Source organism: Carcharodon carcharias, chromosome 10 (assembly GCF_017639515.1).
Source record: "Carcharodon carcharias isolate sCarCar2 chromosome 10, sCarCar2.pri, whole genome shotgun sequence".
NCBI lineage: Eukaryota > Metazoa > Chordata > Chondrichthyes > Lamniformes > Lamnidae > Carcharodon > Carcharodon carcharias.
In genome coordinates this window covers 16,925,077-16,945,294 of record NC_054476.1, presented here as the reverse complement: position 1 = coordinate 16,945,294, position 20,218 = coordinate 16,925,077, and the positions used below count along the sequence as shown (strand labels likewise).

Here is a 20,218-nt window from a genome sequence, read left to right as displayed (position 1 = left end):
AAATTATAGAACAAGCAAAGAGAATTAAATAGTTATAGATAAACTCCTTTTAATATGAACGATATTTTAATAAGCCCAAATGTTAAAATTTATTACCTCCATTTCTCGGCAGTGTTTATACTGGCATTCATCCTGAAAGAGAATCCAAAAATGTGCAATGTGGAATGCACTTATTCAGGATGAGAATTTTTATTCTTGCTGTGTAGTCTCAGGGTAGATTTTTCACAACTATAGGAAATCAATTAAGTTTTGATTTTCAGCAAAGTCCAAAAACATAAAGCCACATCATCTGGTTTTCCATTCTTTTTTTCCTAAGGAAACTATATCCAGTTAAAGTCAAAAAATTTTTTGAAACTAATTGTTGCTACTCATGTGATTTTATATTTCTAAGCAGTTTAAGAGGTATCATTCTAAATATATAAGGTAATTTCTTCTAGATGGACAATGAAGCACTGTGCTGGGGTGCTCTTGATTTCTGTATCAACATAGGGACAATAAAGCTTTGCAAAAGGCAAGTGAAATCACCTAAACGTAATTATTAGATACCAGTTTTACAAAAGAATGGTTGTGGTCAGTTTGGACATTGTGATATTAATGTAATGCTTACTTGCATTTCCTGTATGTTAGTGTGACAACCTTTTAGTAACAAAAGCCACAAATTTATCTACTATGTAGGCCATTAGGAATGAGCAACTGAATGAGGATAAATGCTATGGTAATTTTTCTTTAGATTGTATAATGAATAATTCTGTTCACTCATAGGCTATCAGAAGAAAATCTAGCATTATTTTTAATTTGTTCATGGGATGTGAGCATTGCTTACAAGGTGAACATTTATTGCCCATCCCTAATTGGCCCTGAGAAGGTGGTGGTGAACTGCTACTTCTTGAGCTATTGCAGCCCATGTGATAAAGGTACACCAAACAGTGCTGTTAGGGAGGGAGTTTCATGATTTTAACCCAGTGACAGTGAAGGAAGGGCAATATAGTTCCGAGTCAGGATGATGTGTGACTTGGAGGGGGACTTGCAGGTGGTGGTGTTCCCATGTGTCTGCTGCCCTTGTTCTTCAGGTTGGTAGAGATCATGGGTTTGGAAGGTGCTGCCAAATAAGCCTTGGATTGTTGTGGGTGAGTCCAGAACTAGAGGCCATTGTTTTAAATTTTTTGTGTATTTTGGAACTCACTCCCTCAGAAGGTGGTGGAGGTGGGGTCATTGAATATTTTTAAGGCAGAGGTAGATAGACTCTTGTTAGGTAAGGGAATCAAAGGTTATCGGGGTAGATGGGAATGTGGAATTCGAAACACAAGCAGATCATCCATGATCTTATTGAGGGGCCAAATGGTCTACACCTGTTCCTAATTCTTAAGTTCTTAAATTCTTACTCCTGACCTCGTTACAGCCTTGGTTCAAGCATGGACAGAAGAGGTGAACTCCCAAGGTGAGGGGAGAGTGACTGCCCTTGACAGCAAGGCAGCATTTGACAGAGTGTGGCATCAAGGAACCCTAGCATAACTGAGTCAATGGGAATCAGGGGGAAAACTCTCTGTTGGTTGGAGTCATACCTAGCACAAAGGAAGATGGTTGTGGTTGTTGGAGGTCAGTCATCTCAGCTCCAGGACATCACTGCAGGAGTCCCTCAGGGTAGTGTCCTAGGCCCAACCATTGTCAGCTGCTTCATCAATGACCTTCCTTCCATCATAAGGTCAGAAATGGGGATGTTCGCTGATGATTGCATAACGTTCAACACCATTCACGACTCCTGAGATACTGAAGCAGTCCATGTCCAAATGCAGCAAGACCTGGACAATATCCAGGCTTGGTCTGACAAGTGGCAAGTAACATTCGCGCCACACAAGTGTCAGGCAATGACCATCTCCAACAAGAGAGAATCCAACCATCGCCACTTGATGTTCAATGGCATTACCATCACTGAATCCCCCACTGTCAACATCCTGGTGGTTGTCATTGACCAGAAGCTGAACTGGAGTAGCCATATAAATACTGTGGTTACAAGAACAGGTCAGAGGCTAGGAATTGTGTGACGAATAACTCACCTCCTGGCTCCCCATAGCCTGTCTGCCATCTATAAGGTGCAAGTCAGGAACGTGATGGAATACTCCCCACTTGCCTGGATGAGTGCAGCTCCTACAACACTGAAGAAGCTGGGCACTGTCTAGGACAAAGCTTGATTGGCACCACATCCACAAATGTCCACTCCCTTCACCATCGATGCACAGTAGCAGCAGTGTGTACCACCTACAAGATGCACTGCAGGAATTCACTAAGGCTCCTTAGACAGCACCTTTCAAACCCATGATCATTACCACCTAGAAGGACAAGGGCAGCAGATAGATGGGAACACCACCAGCTGGAAGTTCCCCTCCAAGTCACTCACCATCCTGACTTGGAAATATATCGCCATTTCTTCACTGTTGCTGGGTCAAAATCCTGGAACTCCCTTCCTAACAGCACTGTGGGTGTACCTCTACTACATGGACTGCAGCAGTTCAAGAATGCAGCTCACCACCACCTTCTCAAGGGCAACTAGGGATGGGCTGTAAATACTGGCCCAGCCAGTGAAGCCTATATCTCCTGAATGAATAAAAAAAATTATAAAAACCCAACTGGTACACTAGTGTCCTTACCCAGCCTGGCCTACACGTGATTCCAGATCGACTGTAATGTGGTTTACTCTTAACTGCCCTCTGAAATGGCCCAGCTGAGCACTCAGTTCAAGGGCAATTAGGAATAGGCAATGAATGTTGGCCTTACAGTGTCACCCACATCCCAAGGAGGTTACATGAAAAAATATGGCAGGGCTGCAGAACTTTGATCTGATCCACTGGTTGTGAGATTTCTTAGCTCTGTCTGTAGCCTGTTGCTTCTACCTTCCACCTTCCACTGTTTAGCATGCATGTAGTTCTGTATGTAGTTTTGCCACATTATAACCTCATTTTTAGGTATATTGGTGTAGCTCCTTGTATTCTCTCCTAGCCTCTGCATTGAATCATGGTCTGCCAGCTAGATGGTAATGGTAGACTGAGGGTTATGCCAGGCCATGAGGCCACAGATTGTGGTTGAATACAATTCTGCTGCTGTTGATAGCCCAAATCACCAAGATGCCAAGAGCAGCCAGCATCTTCTCACCTGGATTTCAAGTTTTGTGCCCTTGTTTGGATAAGGCTTTTAATGACGTCTGGAACCAAATAAGCCTGGAGGTACCTAAACTGATAATTGGTAAACAGCTAATTGGGTTGTTGGTAAGCGCCATTTGATAGCATTGTTGACAACTTCCATGACTTTGCTGATGATGATGATTAGAAGTTAGCAGATTGGACCAGGTGGGCTGGATTTGTCCTTTTTTTTCAGACTGAGCATAACCTGGGTAATTTTCAAGTAGATGCCAATATTTGTAGCAGTACTAGAGTAGCTTGAGGGCTTGGCCTAAATAGCCAAGTGGTTATGGTACTGGGTTTGTAACCCCAAGATCAAGAGTTCAAATCTCACAATGGCAAACTATGAAAAACAATAAAAACAAAAGCCATTTTCTGGTGCATTAATTACAATCTTTGCTTGGCCTAAATAGCCAAGTGGTTATGGTACTGGGTTTGTAACCCCAAAATCAAGAGTTCAAATCTCACAATGGGAAACAATGTAACTTCATCTGAATAGGAACAGATGGAAACATGTTTGTACTCAAAAGAGTTACACACGCTTCCTGGACATAGGCTTGGCCTAAATAGCCAAGTGGTAATGGTACTGGGTTTGTAACCCCAAGATCAAGAGTTCAAATCTCACAATGGCAAACTATGAAACAATGTAACTTCATCTGAAACAGATGGAAACAGGTTTACTCAAAAGAGTATCAAGAGTTCATATCTCACAATGGCAAACTATGAAACAATGTAACTTCATCTGAAACAGATGGAAACAGGTTTGTATTCGAAAGAGTTACTAGAGTAGCTTGGCTAGAATTATGGCTAGCCCTGGAGCACAGGTGTTCAGAAGTATAACTGGACCATATGGGCCCGTTGCCTTTCCTGTACCAGAATATTCAGCCATTTCTTGCAGTCAGGTGGAGCGAATCGAAATTTCTGTAGACTGTAGATGTAGATTTTGCTATTTGATATGTATTAAATCTTGCAGTGTACTGGATCTGCACTTCCTTTTTAGGTCCACCTAGGATGGACCTTTCCCAAATTTGCACTAAATGCGGTAGCGGATGGGCCTGCCGATGGCGATGGTGGGTTTTCACATCGTATCATCCCGAGCCTGCCTCATTATTTATGCACTCCCACGAAACACACCACTGTTACCATGGTGGGCGGGCTCCTCATTCGCCAGCCCGCTATCACCTTGCTGTTGCATCATGCCGGGCACCACGTTTAAAGGCTAGCCGCAAGCACAGCGCTCATCGCTTACAGCTCACCACTGCTGCCTGAGAGACATGGGTCTCAAAGACAAGAAGACTGCAGCCCCCTGGTTTAATGACAGGTCCCTTGAGCAACTGCTGGATACAGTGGCGGCCCGCTGGGATGTCCTGTACCCCCGCTCTGGCCGCAGGATGGGCAGCAATGTGACCAATCTGGTTTGGGAGGTGGTGGCAACGGTGGTCAGCACCAATGCCCTTCAGAAGAGGACAGCTACCTAGTGCCGCAAGAGGATGAATGATCTCTTCTGTTCCGCCAGGGTAAGTCATTCTTTTCATTGCTCTCAATTGTCGTGAAATTATTAATGTATATAATATTATTGGAAAATATGTTTCTTTTAAAATAGAGGTTTAATCTGTGGGTGTTTCCTAATTGTATTAAAGCTAGTCTGGGTGCTTTGATGTGTATTAGTTTTGAGATATAAGAGAGGTAGAGTACATTTGCATTTTTTGAATAGAGCATTCAAGAAGTGGGGTGAAATTTGGCACCTAGCTAGCCGAGACCAAGCAATATGTTTATATTACTAATAAAATTGGTATTATGAAAGGGGTTTTATTATTGGAAGAGGCTGGTAATACAATAAGAGTTTATTTTCAATGAGCTGTGCTAACTATAACTTCAGCAGTTTTGTGTGTGCAGAGCAGAGGCAATGTAACATCAAAACCTGTAAGCCTACCACTGTGTCTGCAAGGAATCAATGTGAAAGGAACATCATTTTGAATTTGTAAGGTGAAAATTCTTTGCCTGGTGTCTGCTTAAAAATCTATGGGTTGCTATTTCCTTAATGGAGATTAGTTTGGGAATTTGTTAAAAGTTATTATAATAATTTATAGCCATTTGTATATATTTAATTTGTGAAAATTAATGAAATGTTTCCTTCAGTCTAATATAAAATCTCTCAGGAACTGATGGCCTGATTCCTAAATTTAGAGTTGCATCTCAAACATACCACTTAAAAATATAGGTTGTGACAGTTGTTTAAAGTTTCCCTCTGGGATTTTTAAATAACTTAGCTTTACCGAAAGGCTGTCTCATAACACAATGCACACACTCACAAACCCAGCACACATACACAGGGCCCTCACTCACTGCCAGTTCAAGGGATGTCACCATTCGGTCTCTCACGTTCACCTTCATTATCCTCATCCTATCCATGGGACCACTCAGCATCTGCACAGGCCAGGCACATTTACCATCTGGCCCGCCAGGCGTCTGCTTACACTTTCTCCATCACTATCCATGCAGGACAAGCTGGCACACAACGAGAGAGAGGTCACAGACTGGTGGTGGATTGCCCGTAATCAGGGTCCTCACGGGCTTTGAAAACAGAGCCAATCAGCTGGCCGGCGAGGATCTGGACCAATCTGTGCTGACGGTGAAGTCGGCAGTGCTCTACCAAGTGAGGATCCAGGAGTGCAACATCCAAGAGACAACCATGCAGTGATATGTCATCTTTCACAGGCCACTGCTATGATCTAATTATCTCTCCTTGCTTTCGCAGGCACATCTGCCAAGTAGCGAACAGAGTCCATGACCCAGGGCCTCCAATCAAGCCCCGAAGAAACCTTTGAAGAGGAACCTGGGGGCACCTTCCCTGAAGTCCCGTCACAGCGCTCACCCACACCTTCCACCAGCGCAGAGACACACACCTCGGTGGGACACGGCACAGCTTTAGAATAGCCTTGGGATCACAATTTGGTGAGCACATCGCACTGTCTGATCCACAGCAGGCGGCAGCAAGGACTTCTCAGGTGTCTGGCACTGGAACCAGAGATTTATGACTGACTGAGGATGTAGGCTTCGTGCACACTTCCTGGAAACCATGCGCACATCTGCAGGATGTGTTTCTGGTGGTCGCACACCAGCTGCACATTCAGAGAATGGAAGCCCTTGAGGTTGATGTAGTCTACTGTGTGTTGCGACAGAAATCTGAGCGTCACATGAGTGCAGTCAATCGCACCCTGCACCTGTGGGAAACCCGAGATCTGGGCGAATCCAATCGCAGTTGCGTCCTGGCTGTTCTGGTCCCAGGCGAAATGCACAAAGTTGTGTGCCCTCGCAAAGATGGCAACCATGACCTCATGGATGCATTTGTGGGTGGAGGCTTGAGAGATTCCACAGAGTTCACCTGTGGAGCCCTGAGAGAAGCCATTGGCACAGAAATTGAGTTCTGTGGTCACTTTCACAGCCACTGGCAGTGGATGTCCTCCGTGTCCCCATGGCGCTAAATCCTGCAGTAAGCAGCAGATGTGAGCAACCAGTTCCCTAGACATTTGCAGTCTTTGGCGACACTGGTTCTTGGTCATCTGCACGAATGAAAAGCGGCGTCTACAGACCCTGGGCGTCACAAGGCGCCGCCCCTTCTTCTTGGGGTTGCTGCTCCTGCCTCTGTGCAGCCAGGAGCCTCAGTCGCTCCATCTTCATCGCGCTTTGTAGGCCATCATGCATACAGCTGGTTCACCAGGCTCCATGATCCTGATGTACTCCTCCTGCAGGATGATAGAGAGAGAGAGACACATTGTTAGCATGGGTGTACTAAGAACCTATCCTGGTTAAGTGTGACAGCCCCTTAACACTCCCCTGTAGAGTGCTGGCCAGAGATTAGTGTGCATTATCGCTGCTCTGTTAGCTTGAACCATGGGGAGGCCTGGTCCAAACCTGGATGCAGACATTGCAGGGGGCTGTGAGCGCCTCCAGCAGTGGCAGCTACATGGCCAGCTTTAGTGAAGAGATTGCACTACGTGTGCAGTTCAACTGCTTTGCAGTCCACTAAAGTGCTCATGAACTTGCAGTCTGTGCCAGCCGGGGGGTGGGGAGGTGGGGGGCGCAGGGGAGCTCTGAAGAACATGGTGGAATTTTGATGCCTCTCTGTTGCTTGAGTTGGCAGATAAACTAGGATAATGTCAATAAAAACAATAAACTGCGGATGCTGGAAATCCAAAACAAAAACAGAAACAGAAATACCTGGAAAAACTCAGCAGGTCTGGCAGCATCGGCGGAGAAGAGCACAGTTGACCTTTCGAGTCCTCATAACCCTTCAACAGAACTAAGTAAAAATAGGAAAGGGGTGAAATATAAGCTGGTTTAAGCGGTGGGGGGGGTGGTTGGGTGGAGATAACCAAAAGCTGTCACAGACAAAAAAACAAAGAGGTGTTGAAGGTGGTGATATTATCTAAAGGAATGTGCTAATTAAGAGTAGGTCAGATAAGGTACAGATAGCTCTAGTGGGGGTGGGGGAATACTAAAAGATAGAAATAAACAATGGGTGCAAATACATTTAAAAATAATAGAAATAGGTGGGAAAAGAAAAATCTATATAAGTTATTGGAAAAAACAAAAAGGAGGAAGAAACAGGAAGGGGGTGGGGATGGTGGAGAGAGTTCAAGATCTAAAATTGTTGAACTCAATATTCAGTCCAGAAGGCCTCAAAGTGCCTAGTCGGAAGATGAGGTGCTGTTCCCACAGTTTGCGTTGAGCTTCAGTGGAACAATGCAGCAAGCCAAGGACAGACATGTGGGCAAGAGAGCAGGGTGGAGTGTTGAAATGGCAAACGACAGGGAGGTCAGGGTCATGCTTGAGGACAGACCGAAGGTGTTCTGCAAAGCGGTCACCCAGTCTGTGTTTGATCTCTCCAATGTAGAGGAGACTGCATTGGGAGCAACAAATGCAGTAGACTAAATTGAGGGAAGTGCAAGTGAAATGCTGCTTCACTTGAAAGGAATTTTTGGGCCCTTGGACGGTGAGGAGAGAGGAAGTGAAGGGGCAGGTGTTGCATCTTCTGCGTTTGCATGGGGAGGTGCCGTGGGAGGGGGTTGAGGAGTAGGGGGTGATGGAGGAGTGGACCGGGGGAGGGGTGAAGGGAAGATGTGTTTGGTGGTGGCATCATGCTGGAGTTGGCGGAAATGGCGGAGGATGATCCTTTGAATGCGGAGGCTGGTGGGGTGATAAGTGAGGACAAGGGGGACCCTATCATGTTTCTGGGAGGGAGGAGAAGGCGTGAGGGCGGATGCATGGGAGATGGGCCGGACATGGTTGAGGGCGCTGTCAACTACCGTGGGTGGAAAACCTCGGTTAAGGAAGAAGGAGAACATGTCAGAGGAACTGTTTTTGAGGACACTTCTCTGACACTTCCCTTCCTTGACCTCTCTGTCCACCAGTATCCATTACAAGCCTACCGACACCCACAGTTACCTCAACTATAGCTCCTCACACCCCGCTTCCTGTAAGGACTCCATCCCATTCTCTCAGTTCCTTCGCCTCCGTCGCATCTGTTCTGATGATGCTACTTTCAAAAACAGTTCCTCTGACATGTTCTCCTTCTTCCTTAACCGAGGTTTTCCACCCACGGTAGTTGACAGCCTCTCAACTGTGTCAGGCCCATCTCCCGCGCATCCGCCCTCACGGCTTCTCCTCCCTCCCAGAAACATGATAGGGTCCCCCTTGTCCTCACTTATCACCCCACCAGCCTCCACATTCAAAGGATCATCCGCCGCCATTCAGGTTTCAGGAAGCCTTCCCTTAGCCTGGGTATGAGAACTGATCTGTCCACTGGAGGCAACTCCTCTGAGGAGGAAGGGAGGGCTAGAAGGGGGAGGTGACCAGGGGTGCACAATCAGCCTCCAGGGGAGCCACCTTTGGGACAACAGGCGCAGGCACAAGGGGTGCAAGGCCAAGAGGTAGTCCAAGGCGGAAGGGGCCGCAGAGGACGCCACTATCCTGCTGCCAGGGTATACAAGGCAATTAAGCAGTTACCTCAATATGTCTGAGGTGTTGTGCCGAAGGAGGCCCTGTCTCTCAGGGGAGACAATCAACTATATCTGTCAGATGATTGGATCTGAGATATCCCCTAACTGTGTGGATGGACACCCCATGCCAGTGGCTCCGAAGGTCACAGCTGTCCTCAACTTCTATTCCTCTGCCTCTTTCCAGGGCTCGGTGGGTGATCTTTGCGGTGTCTCCCAATCAGCTGTCCACACTTGTGTCAAGCAGGTAACAGACCCTCTGCTCAGGCATGCATTGACCTTCATCCACTTTCATTGGGACCAGGCAAGCCAGACACAGCGAGCCAGAGGTTCACGGTGATTGCTGGCTTCCCCTGCGTTCAGGGTGCAATAGACTGTACACATGACCATTAAGGTGGCAGCAGGTGAGCCCAGTGCCTTTGTCAACAGGAAGGGCTCCCACTCCATGAACATGCAGTTAGTGTGTGATCACAGGTTGCTGATTCTACAAGTCTGTGCAAGGTACCCAGGCAGCTCCCATGATGCCTACATCCTCAGACTGTCCCAGGTGCCGGGACTCTTCAGTGCTCTGGCTCGGCTGGATGGATGGATGCTGGGTGACAAGGGCTATCCCCTCAGAAGGTGGCTTGTGATGCCTCTCCGCCATCCAAGAACAGATGCTGAGCAGCGTTGCAATAGGAGCCACGCCTCCACAAGGACTGTGGTGGAGAGAGACATTGGTCTTCTCAAGATGCGCTTCCGGTGCTTGGACCGCTCAGGGGACGCACTGCAGTACCCCTCAGATTGTGTCTCGTTGATAGTGGTTGCATCCTGTGCTCTCCACAATCTTGTGCTGGAAAGGGGGGACCACTGTGGACGTTGAAGCCGTCGATGCAGTGGCTACAGCTGCACATAATGAGTCCAGCAGTGATTCCGAGGATGAGCAGGCACAGGGAAATGCTGAGGGGGTATACGCTGACCCGGGACTACTCGAGGGAGACCTTAACCCAATGAACCTTCAGCTAGCACAGCACAGATGGATCACCAGGACAAGTCTAGGCTGCCGCCTTGATACTCGACACCTAAGTGCAAAATCTGCCTGGTCAGCAGCACTAACTAAGGGCCTTGTAAATAAAGCTGAATGTTCAACAAATCACTATCACACTTTTGTCAACCATACATATGCAGAAGAAACGAGGCACCCTCAGCCATGGTCACACATCTGTACTTAATGTGTGAAGCAAAATAACATCACAAAGAGAAAACAACAGTGTTAATGATCAAAAAGAAATAATAAGGACCTGATCTCAGGCCAACACAAAAGCACCAGTGAAAAACCCGTGGTGTGCCTCAGGTGCCTTATGCTTTCGATTATGGGTACTACATCTTGGTGCTGCCCCATCGCTTGGAGCCAGCCTGCAGACTCTGCTACCCTGTTGGCCTTGATGATCTTGGCGGTTGTCCTCTGGCCCCTCCTCTGGGAGGGAGCTGCCTGTTCCGCAGCTGGCATCTCCCCAGCCGTCGCAGCCTTACTGGATGATACGGTCACTAGGAGAGGGGTGCAGGAGCTGCCACCCTCATTTGGAGCACCCTGAAAGGTGCCCGCAGAGACGACAGGCAGCAGCTGCACCGATGTAAGGTTGCTTCGGACCTCCCTGCTCACCATGGATGGATGGGCAACTAGCTGGGAAGCTTGATGCCCACACCATCTCCCACACTAGCAGTGACCAGCTGAGGTCATTGCCGGTGTGAGGGCTTGCTGGTCAGAGTGCATCTCCAGGAAACCCTGGTGGGTCTCCACGAGAGTCGCCACTCTCTCCATGGTGGACACTTGGCGCTCAGACATGTGGCTCATTACTTCAGTAAGCGTCCGCATGGACTCCTCCATCATGGAGACCATCCCAAGCATAGTTTCATGCATCACCCCCAGATGCTTCCACACACCCGGCCACATTTCCTGCACCTGCTGCACCGCAGACTACTCCAGCAGCACATCATCAGGCACTGATTGATGATGCAATGGGCCTGGTCCCCTGCAGTCCTCTGACTGCTGGCGCCATGGGCACTCTCTGTCTCTGCCAGCACCTCCAGCAAGTGTGAAGTGCCATCACCAATGTGCCCTGGGACACTAGCCGTTGTTCTAATTCCCATCAAGGTGCTAGTTGGTGCCTGCCTCGCAGAAATGGTGTGATGCTGGTGAGACTTTGGGCCCTTCAGGTGTGAGAGTGGGCATTTGCTGCTCTTCCTCCCGGCCGTGCTCTGAAGATGCTGAAAGGAAGAACAAGGACTGCGGATCAGTTAGCGTGCAGACACTGACAAAGTTCACCCCTGTCTCCCTGGCTCATTATGCGCTCAACCTTGCATAACCAATGGTCCAGCAATGTTGCAACAATAACTAATTTAACAATCATCATTACTATGGCCTTTGGGAGGACAGTGACCTCACCGTTGCGCATAAATACCTGGCCGTGGCACCCCAGGCTCACCGACACCAGTCGACCTGGGTGCCTGTCATCTCTCCAGTTCAAGGGCCTCCTGCTCGAAGCGCCTTAGTATGGAGAGCTGTTCCTGGCCTCCTCCAGTCCTCATATGCTGTGTTCTGTGCATTCTTCTCCTGATAAAGAGAGAAGAGCATTGGTTAGGGCAAATTGCACATGGACTCTGTTCACACACGGCAGACCCCAACCAGAGTGGGACCTATCAGGCCCCCAGTGCCTCTTCACCCCGCTGCAGCCGATCACTCAGACAAAAATGCTAGTCCTGCTCCCCACCCCTCCACTGCCCCCTTGGACACATGCTGCCTACATCACATTAGGAACCACAAGGTATTTCGTCCCATAGCAAGGAGATGCAAGCATGTGCAGCATAGAGGGCAGCAGATGGTTCGTTGCCATGCCACCTTGAAGCTTCCCTTCCACCATCTCATCACCCTGACTAGGACATGTCCTGGAGTTCTGCACCTAGGTGCAGCTCCTCCAGGCTGCCCCCAAACCGGTCATGTGGGACTCAGATCAACACATGCTGAGGGGGAAAACTCAACTCCTCATGACCCACTCAGGCTGACCTCAGCATGGGCGCTATCTGCTTGCCCACCCAGCAAAGGAAAAATGCCGTCAATGATTCAATGTAGTCAAGACACTGAGACTTTGGGGGGGTGGGGGAGGGGAGCCACAGGGGGTAAGCCGACCTGCTGGGTTAAATGCCCAGTGCCAACATGGTGCTCAACCTGCCAGAGTGCAACAATTCGTTGAAGCGCTTGCGGCATTGGATCCAGGTACGCTGCACCACGTCACCTCCGCCACCTCCTCCCAGGTACGTTTCATCATGTGGGGGGGCCTCCTCCTCCCTGGGGCACCAACATCTCCTGCCGTGCTGCCACCTCCTCGAGGAGGACAACAAGGCAGTCATCGGAAAAGTGGAGGGCACTCTCCAGCCTGGCCTGCTCATCAGAACCCCTCTGCTGCGGCCTAGCACTGGCCATTGTGAGTAACCTACAAAAGGCTGCCAGGCCTTCTTTTAAACAGACCGCCGGGTTGCCATTGGATCCAGTGGTCTGTGCACGCCCACACACTCCCGCTATCCTCGGGAGTTGGGAAATACGCTGGGCGGGCCTTAATTGGCTCGCCTGCGTAAAATGGCGGCGCAGACTCGATCACAGGTGGTGATCACATCCATGCCCGCCCACTCCTGCTCCATCTGCCTTCCTGCCAACCCCCCTCCCCCCACAACCTCCCCACTGCCAGATGGAAAATTCTGCCCCAAGTGTTCTTTCTGTTATTCTTTATGGTGGATCAATACAACTGCAAATATACGAACCTTTGTGAAAAGCTGCATACTATTTCAAACCAAATGTACTTAATCCCTTTTGATAGGAAAAAAACAACCGCAATTTTTTAATTATGTAGGAACCCTTTGCTGAATGCCTGCTTCATGTGTCAGTGTCTTGTGATAATGTTGTAAAGTCTCATGTCCTCATTTCAGTCTGAAAACACAGCATTCAATCATTCAGAATGTATTTTTACACTCTCCCACGAGTAATTGAAGAATTAGAATAACAGCTTGCAATTATACAGAACAACCAACATTGGAAAGAGGTATTAGAGTGCTTCATAGATCTGAGCATGAAATGGACACCAGGCAAAGGAATAAGAATTGTTAGAAATAGATTTATAATGCAGGGCCAAAAGAACAGAAGAAATAAGTGTTCAGAAAGCTTCTGTAGGCTGGTAGAGTGGATGTAAGGCAAAGAGATTTTGGGAGGGGTTTCTAGAGTTGTAGTGGCTGTATGAACAACCAATAATACACATCAGTATACTCTTGATCATCAGTAAAGTGATGGAAGGGGTCATCAACAGTGCTATAAAGCAGCACTTGCCTAGCAATAACCTGCTCACTGATGTGCAGTTTGAGTTCTGCCAAGGTCACTCAGCTCCTGACTTCATTATAGCCTTGGTTCAAACATGGACAAAAGAGTTGGACTCCAGAGGTGAGGTGAGAGTGACTGCCGTTAACATCAAGGCAGCATTTGACCAAGTGTGTTATCAAGGAGCCCCAGCAAAACTGGAGTCTATGCGAATCAGGGGGAAAATTCTCTGCTGGTTGGACTCATACCTAGCACAAAGGAAGATGGTTCTGGTTGTTGGAGGTCAATCATCTCAGCTCCAAGACATCACTGCAGGAATTCCTCAGGGTAGTGTCCTAGGTCCAACCATCTTCAGGTGCTTCATCAATGACCTTCCTTCCATCATAAGATCAGAAGTGGGAATGTTCCCTGATGATTGCACAATATTCAGCACCAACTGCGACTCCTCAGATACCAAAGCTGTCTATGTCCAAATGCAGCAAGACCTGGACAATATCCAGGCTTGGACTGACAAGTGACAAGTAACATTTGTGCCACACAAGTACCAGAAAATGACTATCTCCAACAGGAGAGAATAAAACCATCTTTCCTTGACATTCAATGACATTACCATCGCTGAATCCCCCACTATCAACATTCTAGAGGTTACCATTGACCAGAAATTGAACTGGACTACCATATAAATAGTGGGGCTACAAGAGCAGATCAGAAGCTAGGAATCCTGCAGTGAGTAACTCACCTCCTGACTCCCCAAAGCCTGTCTGCCATGTACAAGGTACAAGTCAGGAGTGTGATAGAATACTCTCCACTTACCTGGATGAGTGCAGCTCCAACAACATTCGAGAAGCTTGACACCATTCAGGACAAAGCAGCCCGCTTAATCGGCATTCCATTCACAAACATTCACTCCCTCCACCACCAACGCACAGTGGCAGCAGTGTGCACCATCTATAAGATGCACTGCAGGAACTCACCAAGGCTCCTTAGGCAGTATCTTCCAAACCTACGACCACTACCATCTAGAAGGACAAGAGCAGCAGACACATGAGAACACCACCAACTGGAAGTTCCCCTCCAAGCCACTCACCATCCTGACTTGAAAATATATTGCTATTCCTTCCAGGCTGCTGGGTCAAAATCCTGGAACTCCCTCCCTAACAGCGCTGTGAGTGTACCTACACAACATGGACTGCAATGGTTAAAGGCAGCTCAACACCACCTTCTCAAGGGCAATCAAGGATGGGCAATAAATGTTGGCTTAGCCAGTGATGCCCACATCCACTGTTCTTTTGGCCCTGCATTGTAACTCTATTTCTAACAATTCTTATTCCTTTTGCCTGGTGTCCATTTCATGCTCAGATCTATGAAGCACTTTAATTCCTCTTTCCAATGTTGGTTGTTCTGTATAATGAATAAGAAAACAATAGAGGAGCGGCTACTGAACCTAGGCTGAGAAAGAACCAGCCGAATTGGGGGATAAGCTAAGATGGGTTGGTGATGACAGCTACACCTTCACAACAGTAATTTAGGAGAAGGGTCTGATGAAATGTGAAACCAGAAAGAATAACCTCAATGGGGTGTGTGTGGGGGAGGGGAGGGATTGGTGAGTGGGAAATAATTGTAATCAGTTAGCCAAGCCTCAGGAAGGCTTCAAAGGCTGAATAAAAACAGAAAATCTGAAGAAGAGTCAGATGGACTTGAAATGTTGAGCGGGACTTTCTATACCCACTGGCGTCGGGTGTGCTTGGCAGTGTGAGCGGATAATATTGCAGGAAGGCCAGTAACCTGTTTCATCACGTCGTGAAAGCAGTTTGTGATCGTCCAATCAGCTCGTCGATGGCGGGCCACATTTCCCACCATCAGACATCGGGAACCTCACCGTAATATATCTGCATATCAGTATAAATCCAGCCCGCTGGAATCTTTCCCCCTCAGCTGGATCGTTCATCCATGTTGGCATGGTACATGCCGGTGCTGAACACATCGTGACAAGTGTGACGTGCAGAAGTCGGGACTTAATGCCAGGGCCTTGCTCACATCATGGACATCCGAGGAGCATAAGATGCTGGAGGCTGACAGCAATGGCACATTGAAGAAACGCCCATGGCATGCTGGGTGGATTCCCATGGACATGGCTTTGTTGCGAAGCAGCCCATGGAAGTTGGAAAGTCATCGTTGAGGGTCTTCTCACAATGGATGATGGTCGAGAGGGTGGAGAGGAAGGTCCAGCTGTGTTTGGGAGAGAAAGATGTACAGGAGCGTTGGAAAGGAAGGCCTAGGATTGACTGGGGGTGCAAGAGGTGTCAGGATGGGGTGAGGTTGGGGGGGGGCGGAATGAAGGTGTCAGGATGGGGTGAGGTTGGGAGGGGGGAATGAAGGTGTCAGGATGGGGTGAGGTTGGGAGCGGGGGAATGAAGGTGTCAGGAAAGGAGGAGATTGGGAAGGAGTATTGGGGGTGGAGGCATTAACAGTGGAGAAGAGGGCAACTGAGGAGATAGGTGTAAGAGTGGGGCGGGGGTGGAAGGTGTAAGGGAAGGAGTTTGGAGGAGGGAAGGAGTATGGAGAGGGAAGGGAGTCCAGGGGGAAGAAGGAGTGTGGAAATGGGAGAGAATCCGAGGGGAGGAAGGGGTGCGAAGAGGGGAGGGAGTAAGGCTGGAGGAAGAAGTAAGAGTGGATGGAGGAGTCGGAAAGGGGAAAGGACTATAGGTGGCAGAAAAAGTAAGGGTGTCTGAAGGAGTCAGGAACAGGAAAGGACTGAGCAGGGGTGGAGTTAGGAGTGGGAAGGCTAAAGGGGGGCGGGAGTACAGGGTGCAGGGAGGGAAGAATTTCCAAAGGGGGAAAGGGTCCAGAGGGGGGAATATCCAGGTGAATGTGCAAGGGAGGGCTCTGATGAGTCCATGACTGCCTCCTGGGGAGAGAACTGAGAGAGGGTGTGGAATGAGGGAATGGTGAGAATGACCAAGGGCAGAGTGAGGTGGGAGGGTAGGTGTTTGATGGAGGCTGGAGAAGGGATTGTGAGGGTGGTTGGTGGGGATTCAGAGGCAGACATGGACCCTGGGGGCGGAAAGGAGGAGGTCGGGGAGGTGAATGTGAATGGGGGTAGGATTTTTGGGAAGGAAGGGAACGTGCACGTTCACCTGGACATCCCCGAAGGAAAAGAGTTGTGGCTGGTAGGTCATGGAGGGGAGGTGGAAGGTGATAGCAGGGGCTCAACCGTGATGGGGGAAAGGAACTGGGTGACTGGGGCAGGGGAAAAGAAGGGGAGCGCACGATAAACCGAATCAAGACCATGCTGTCTAAGTGGAAAGTGAAATGACAATCGTGGTGGGCGAGATCAGGTGCTGCGGTGGAGTATAATCATTGGTTGGGCAAAGACGCAGGTCAGTTCAGATGGACAACTGAAAGCAAACCCTATCAGGCAGCATTGAAAATGCTCAGGAGATTGAGGTGAGTGTGATACATGAAGGATCCACTTGCGTGGAAAAGTGCTTGCATGAATCTCCGAGAGGCCCGGTCACACACATACATGTACTTCTCCCTCTAGAATCACTCGTTGGTCAGCTGCTCCCTATGCAGTGATAGAAGACGAGGTTGAGAGGCTCACAGGCAAAGGGGACTCGAAGGGAGAGGACAGCCTCTCAGATTCCTGAGTGGATGACTCCGGGTGTCCAGCTGGCACTCCTCCTCCCTTCAGGTGCCCGGAAACCCTGGCCTGACTCCTTGAGTGGAAGGAGCACCTGGAGGGATATCGAAGTGCTCCGTTTTCCTCTTGTGTTGCCACTACAGGAACTCACCCATGGCTCCCATGATGGAGTGCAGGCCTGCACACACCTCTGCATTCTGCTGGACCAGGGTCTCCATGGTGTCTGCATTCCAACAATGGGGATCTCCATACACGCCATGTGGGCACCACTTCATCAGAGAGCAGGCGGATGCGCTCCTCTGACTCACGTGCCGCTCCGTTGAGGGTTTCCAACAGCTCTGCGTGATGTTTCCACGCCTTCTGCTGACTCTCCAGGACCAGTTGGAAGGCCAAATCCAGAGGCTTGACACCTGACTTGGATCTGACAGATGCCTCTTCCCCAACAGTCCCCCAAGTGTCCCGGAGCTCAGCCAAACCTGCCTCTTCCTACTATAGACATCTGTCCGTGTGGCCACCACCAGATTGTGAACCCGAGCCTGTTGTAGATCTAGGTACAACCGAGGTGTGTGTCTCTGCGCTTGTGCAGGTTATGTGCAAGCGCTGTGATGAGTTTTCCAGGCTGCTTATTTCCAGCTCTTCAATGGACGAGGTGTCCTCTTGGCTGGAGATGAGGACCTGAATGGAGCTGAGGGACTGGTTGGCCGAGGGTGTCGGTCGCTTGGCAGACCTCCCTGTGATCCGAAGTAGAGATAATTACTGCATGTCAGCAGAGTCAAACGCAGGAGAGAGAGCACTCACATTTGTGTTGAGAGAAGGATGATATGGTCCAGGATCCTCACGAGGGTGTTCGCCACTGACCTCACCAACACCGTATGTCCTCACCAGTCTATGCGATGGCACACTTCTCAAAGTGAGCAAGTGGCCTAATGTGGACCACTCCATCCCCAGTCTGGGACCTTTCCCTGCTGACGAGAGCAGGCTTCTCCTGCGTGGAAACAGATGAAAAGAGTGTGAGCAGGACACATGGCACTGCGTGGAATGTTTGTGTGGTGAGTAGAGCCATGGACAGGATGAGGACGCAACCTCGAGAGGGTATGAGCCTGATGGAGATTTGAGGGTGTGTGTGAGAGTTAGCGGGGTTGTCCCTTGATGTGTGAGATCCCTGTGGATATGTAATGGGTTTGTCAGTGTGTGAGTTGTGAGTGATGAGAAGAGTGAGTTACCTTGGCAGAACGGATGAGACCATTCACCCTGTAGTGGCACGGGGTGGCTGCCCTCTTTTGCAGGGCATTGGTGCTGACCACCACTGCCACCGCCTCCCAAGCTGGCTTAATGATGCCGCTGTCCATCCTGTGGCCAGAGCAGGGGTAGAGGACATCATGGCAGTCCTCCCCGGCATTCAGAAGGCGCTCAAGGGATGTGTCACTGAAATGGGGAGGCTGCAGTCTTTTTGCTTTTTGGGGTCACCCTGTCTTCCATGCAGCAGTCATGGACTGGAAGCACTGAGAGATGTGCGCGCAGCTGCACTTTAAATGTGGCACCCCGTGTGATGAAGCAATGAGGTAATGGCGTCACGGGCGAATGAGAGCTCACCCGCCAGGGAAATGATGTGTTTCCTGGGAATGCATAATTAATGCGGCGCTTTGGGATGATATGGCCTGAGAAGCCGCTATTGTCGTTTTACCCACCTGCTACTGCACTTGGTGCAAATCTGGGACGATTCCACCTGTTAACTCTGTTTCCCTCTCCACAGATGCTGCCAGACCTACTGAGTTTTTCCAGAATTTTCTGTTCTTATTTCAGATTTTCAGCATCCACAATATTTTGCTTTTATCTTAAATGTTGAATGTTCCTCTGCATGGAGGTCATGTGTGGTAAGGAGATTATGTTTAACTTAATCAAAGTATTTTGAAAAGTAGCATGAAAGGAAATTCTATATGATGATAAAGATTGTAAGAAAATATGGTTATCATTAAGCAAACATACACAAAAATTTCAATAACCTACAAATATCAATCGAAAAGAACACTGGATTAAAAAGCCCTGTATCATTACAGGGCAGACTTGTGATAGGGGTGGCATTGTATGATGTAAATTTCAGCTCTTTTGAAATTTGTATAAGTGGATATTGATTTTCAATTGTTATTTTAGAAGTGTACATTTTGTTTATGATTTTTATTATCATATGGATGCACATTGTGACATTGCAAATGGTAGAAAACTTAGCAAAACAGTTATGCAAGATTAAAAATAAGTTTGGGATATTTAAGTTTGAAATAAGATTTAGCAAGCACATAGGTGTTATTGCAATGATGTAAATAACAAGACCACTGGAATGTAACAGAACAGCAGTCGTCATGTTTTATCTTGACTTTGCTTATATCTAGGGAAGGAGATCACTGCGGAAAGCTTTATGGAAAAGCTGGATAATGGAGCACTTCTCTGTCAGCTGGCACAAACATTACAAGAAAAGTTCAAAGAAAACAATAGTGAAAACAAAGCTTCCAAGGTAAGCCTGATACCAGAGTTCATAGTCAGTACTGTACTACAAATGATGGTGACATCTTATTAATGTTTAACCTTCAACCATACAAAAATGAAATTATGATGATTTTCATCATTATCATTATCATAATGTTAATCTGGGAACGTGTTTCCAGGTAACTTTTTTTAAACCTGGACTTCTATGAAGTTTCAGCTATACATCATTGTGGAAATAAGACATCCACACCCAAAACTACTATTGATATTTGTAAGCATTTGAAATGCTTTGTGGAGAATTTTAATTAGTAAATAATTATTACAAAAAAAAACAAGAATGTAATATACATGTGTGTCATCTGCCTGGAATTCCAAATCCAATGCATTAAGATCACAGTAAAGTTTGCTTCTGCTTATTCTGGATTCTCAAAAATAGGAGCACTTGCAGAACCATTTATGGGGACCAGTAGTTCCTTCCTGATTTTCCAGTATGAGTGAGATTTAAGGACATAAGATAATTGGTTATTGCAAATGGTGCCTTTGAAATACATTGCTATACATCAAGCTGGCAATTGATGTC

General features: G+C 48.1%; 1 protein-coding gene across 1 annotated transcript in view; it reads left to right on the top strand.

Annotated features, from left to right (window-relative positions):
* LOC121283332 (growth arrest-specific protein 2) overlaps positions 1-20,218 on the top strand; it is a 213,055-nt gene that overhangs the window by 23,306 nt on the left and 169,531 nt on the right. The window contains exon 3 of the mRNA XM_041197796.1: positions 19,545-19,666. Within this exon, the coding sequence (XP_041053730.1) occupies positions 19,545-19,666 (122 nt within the window). The remainder of the gene's footprint in view (positions 1-19,544; positions 19,667-20,218) is intronic.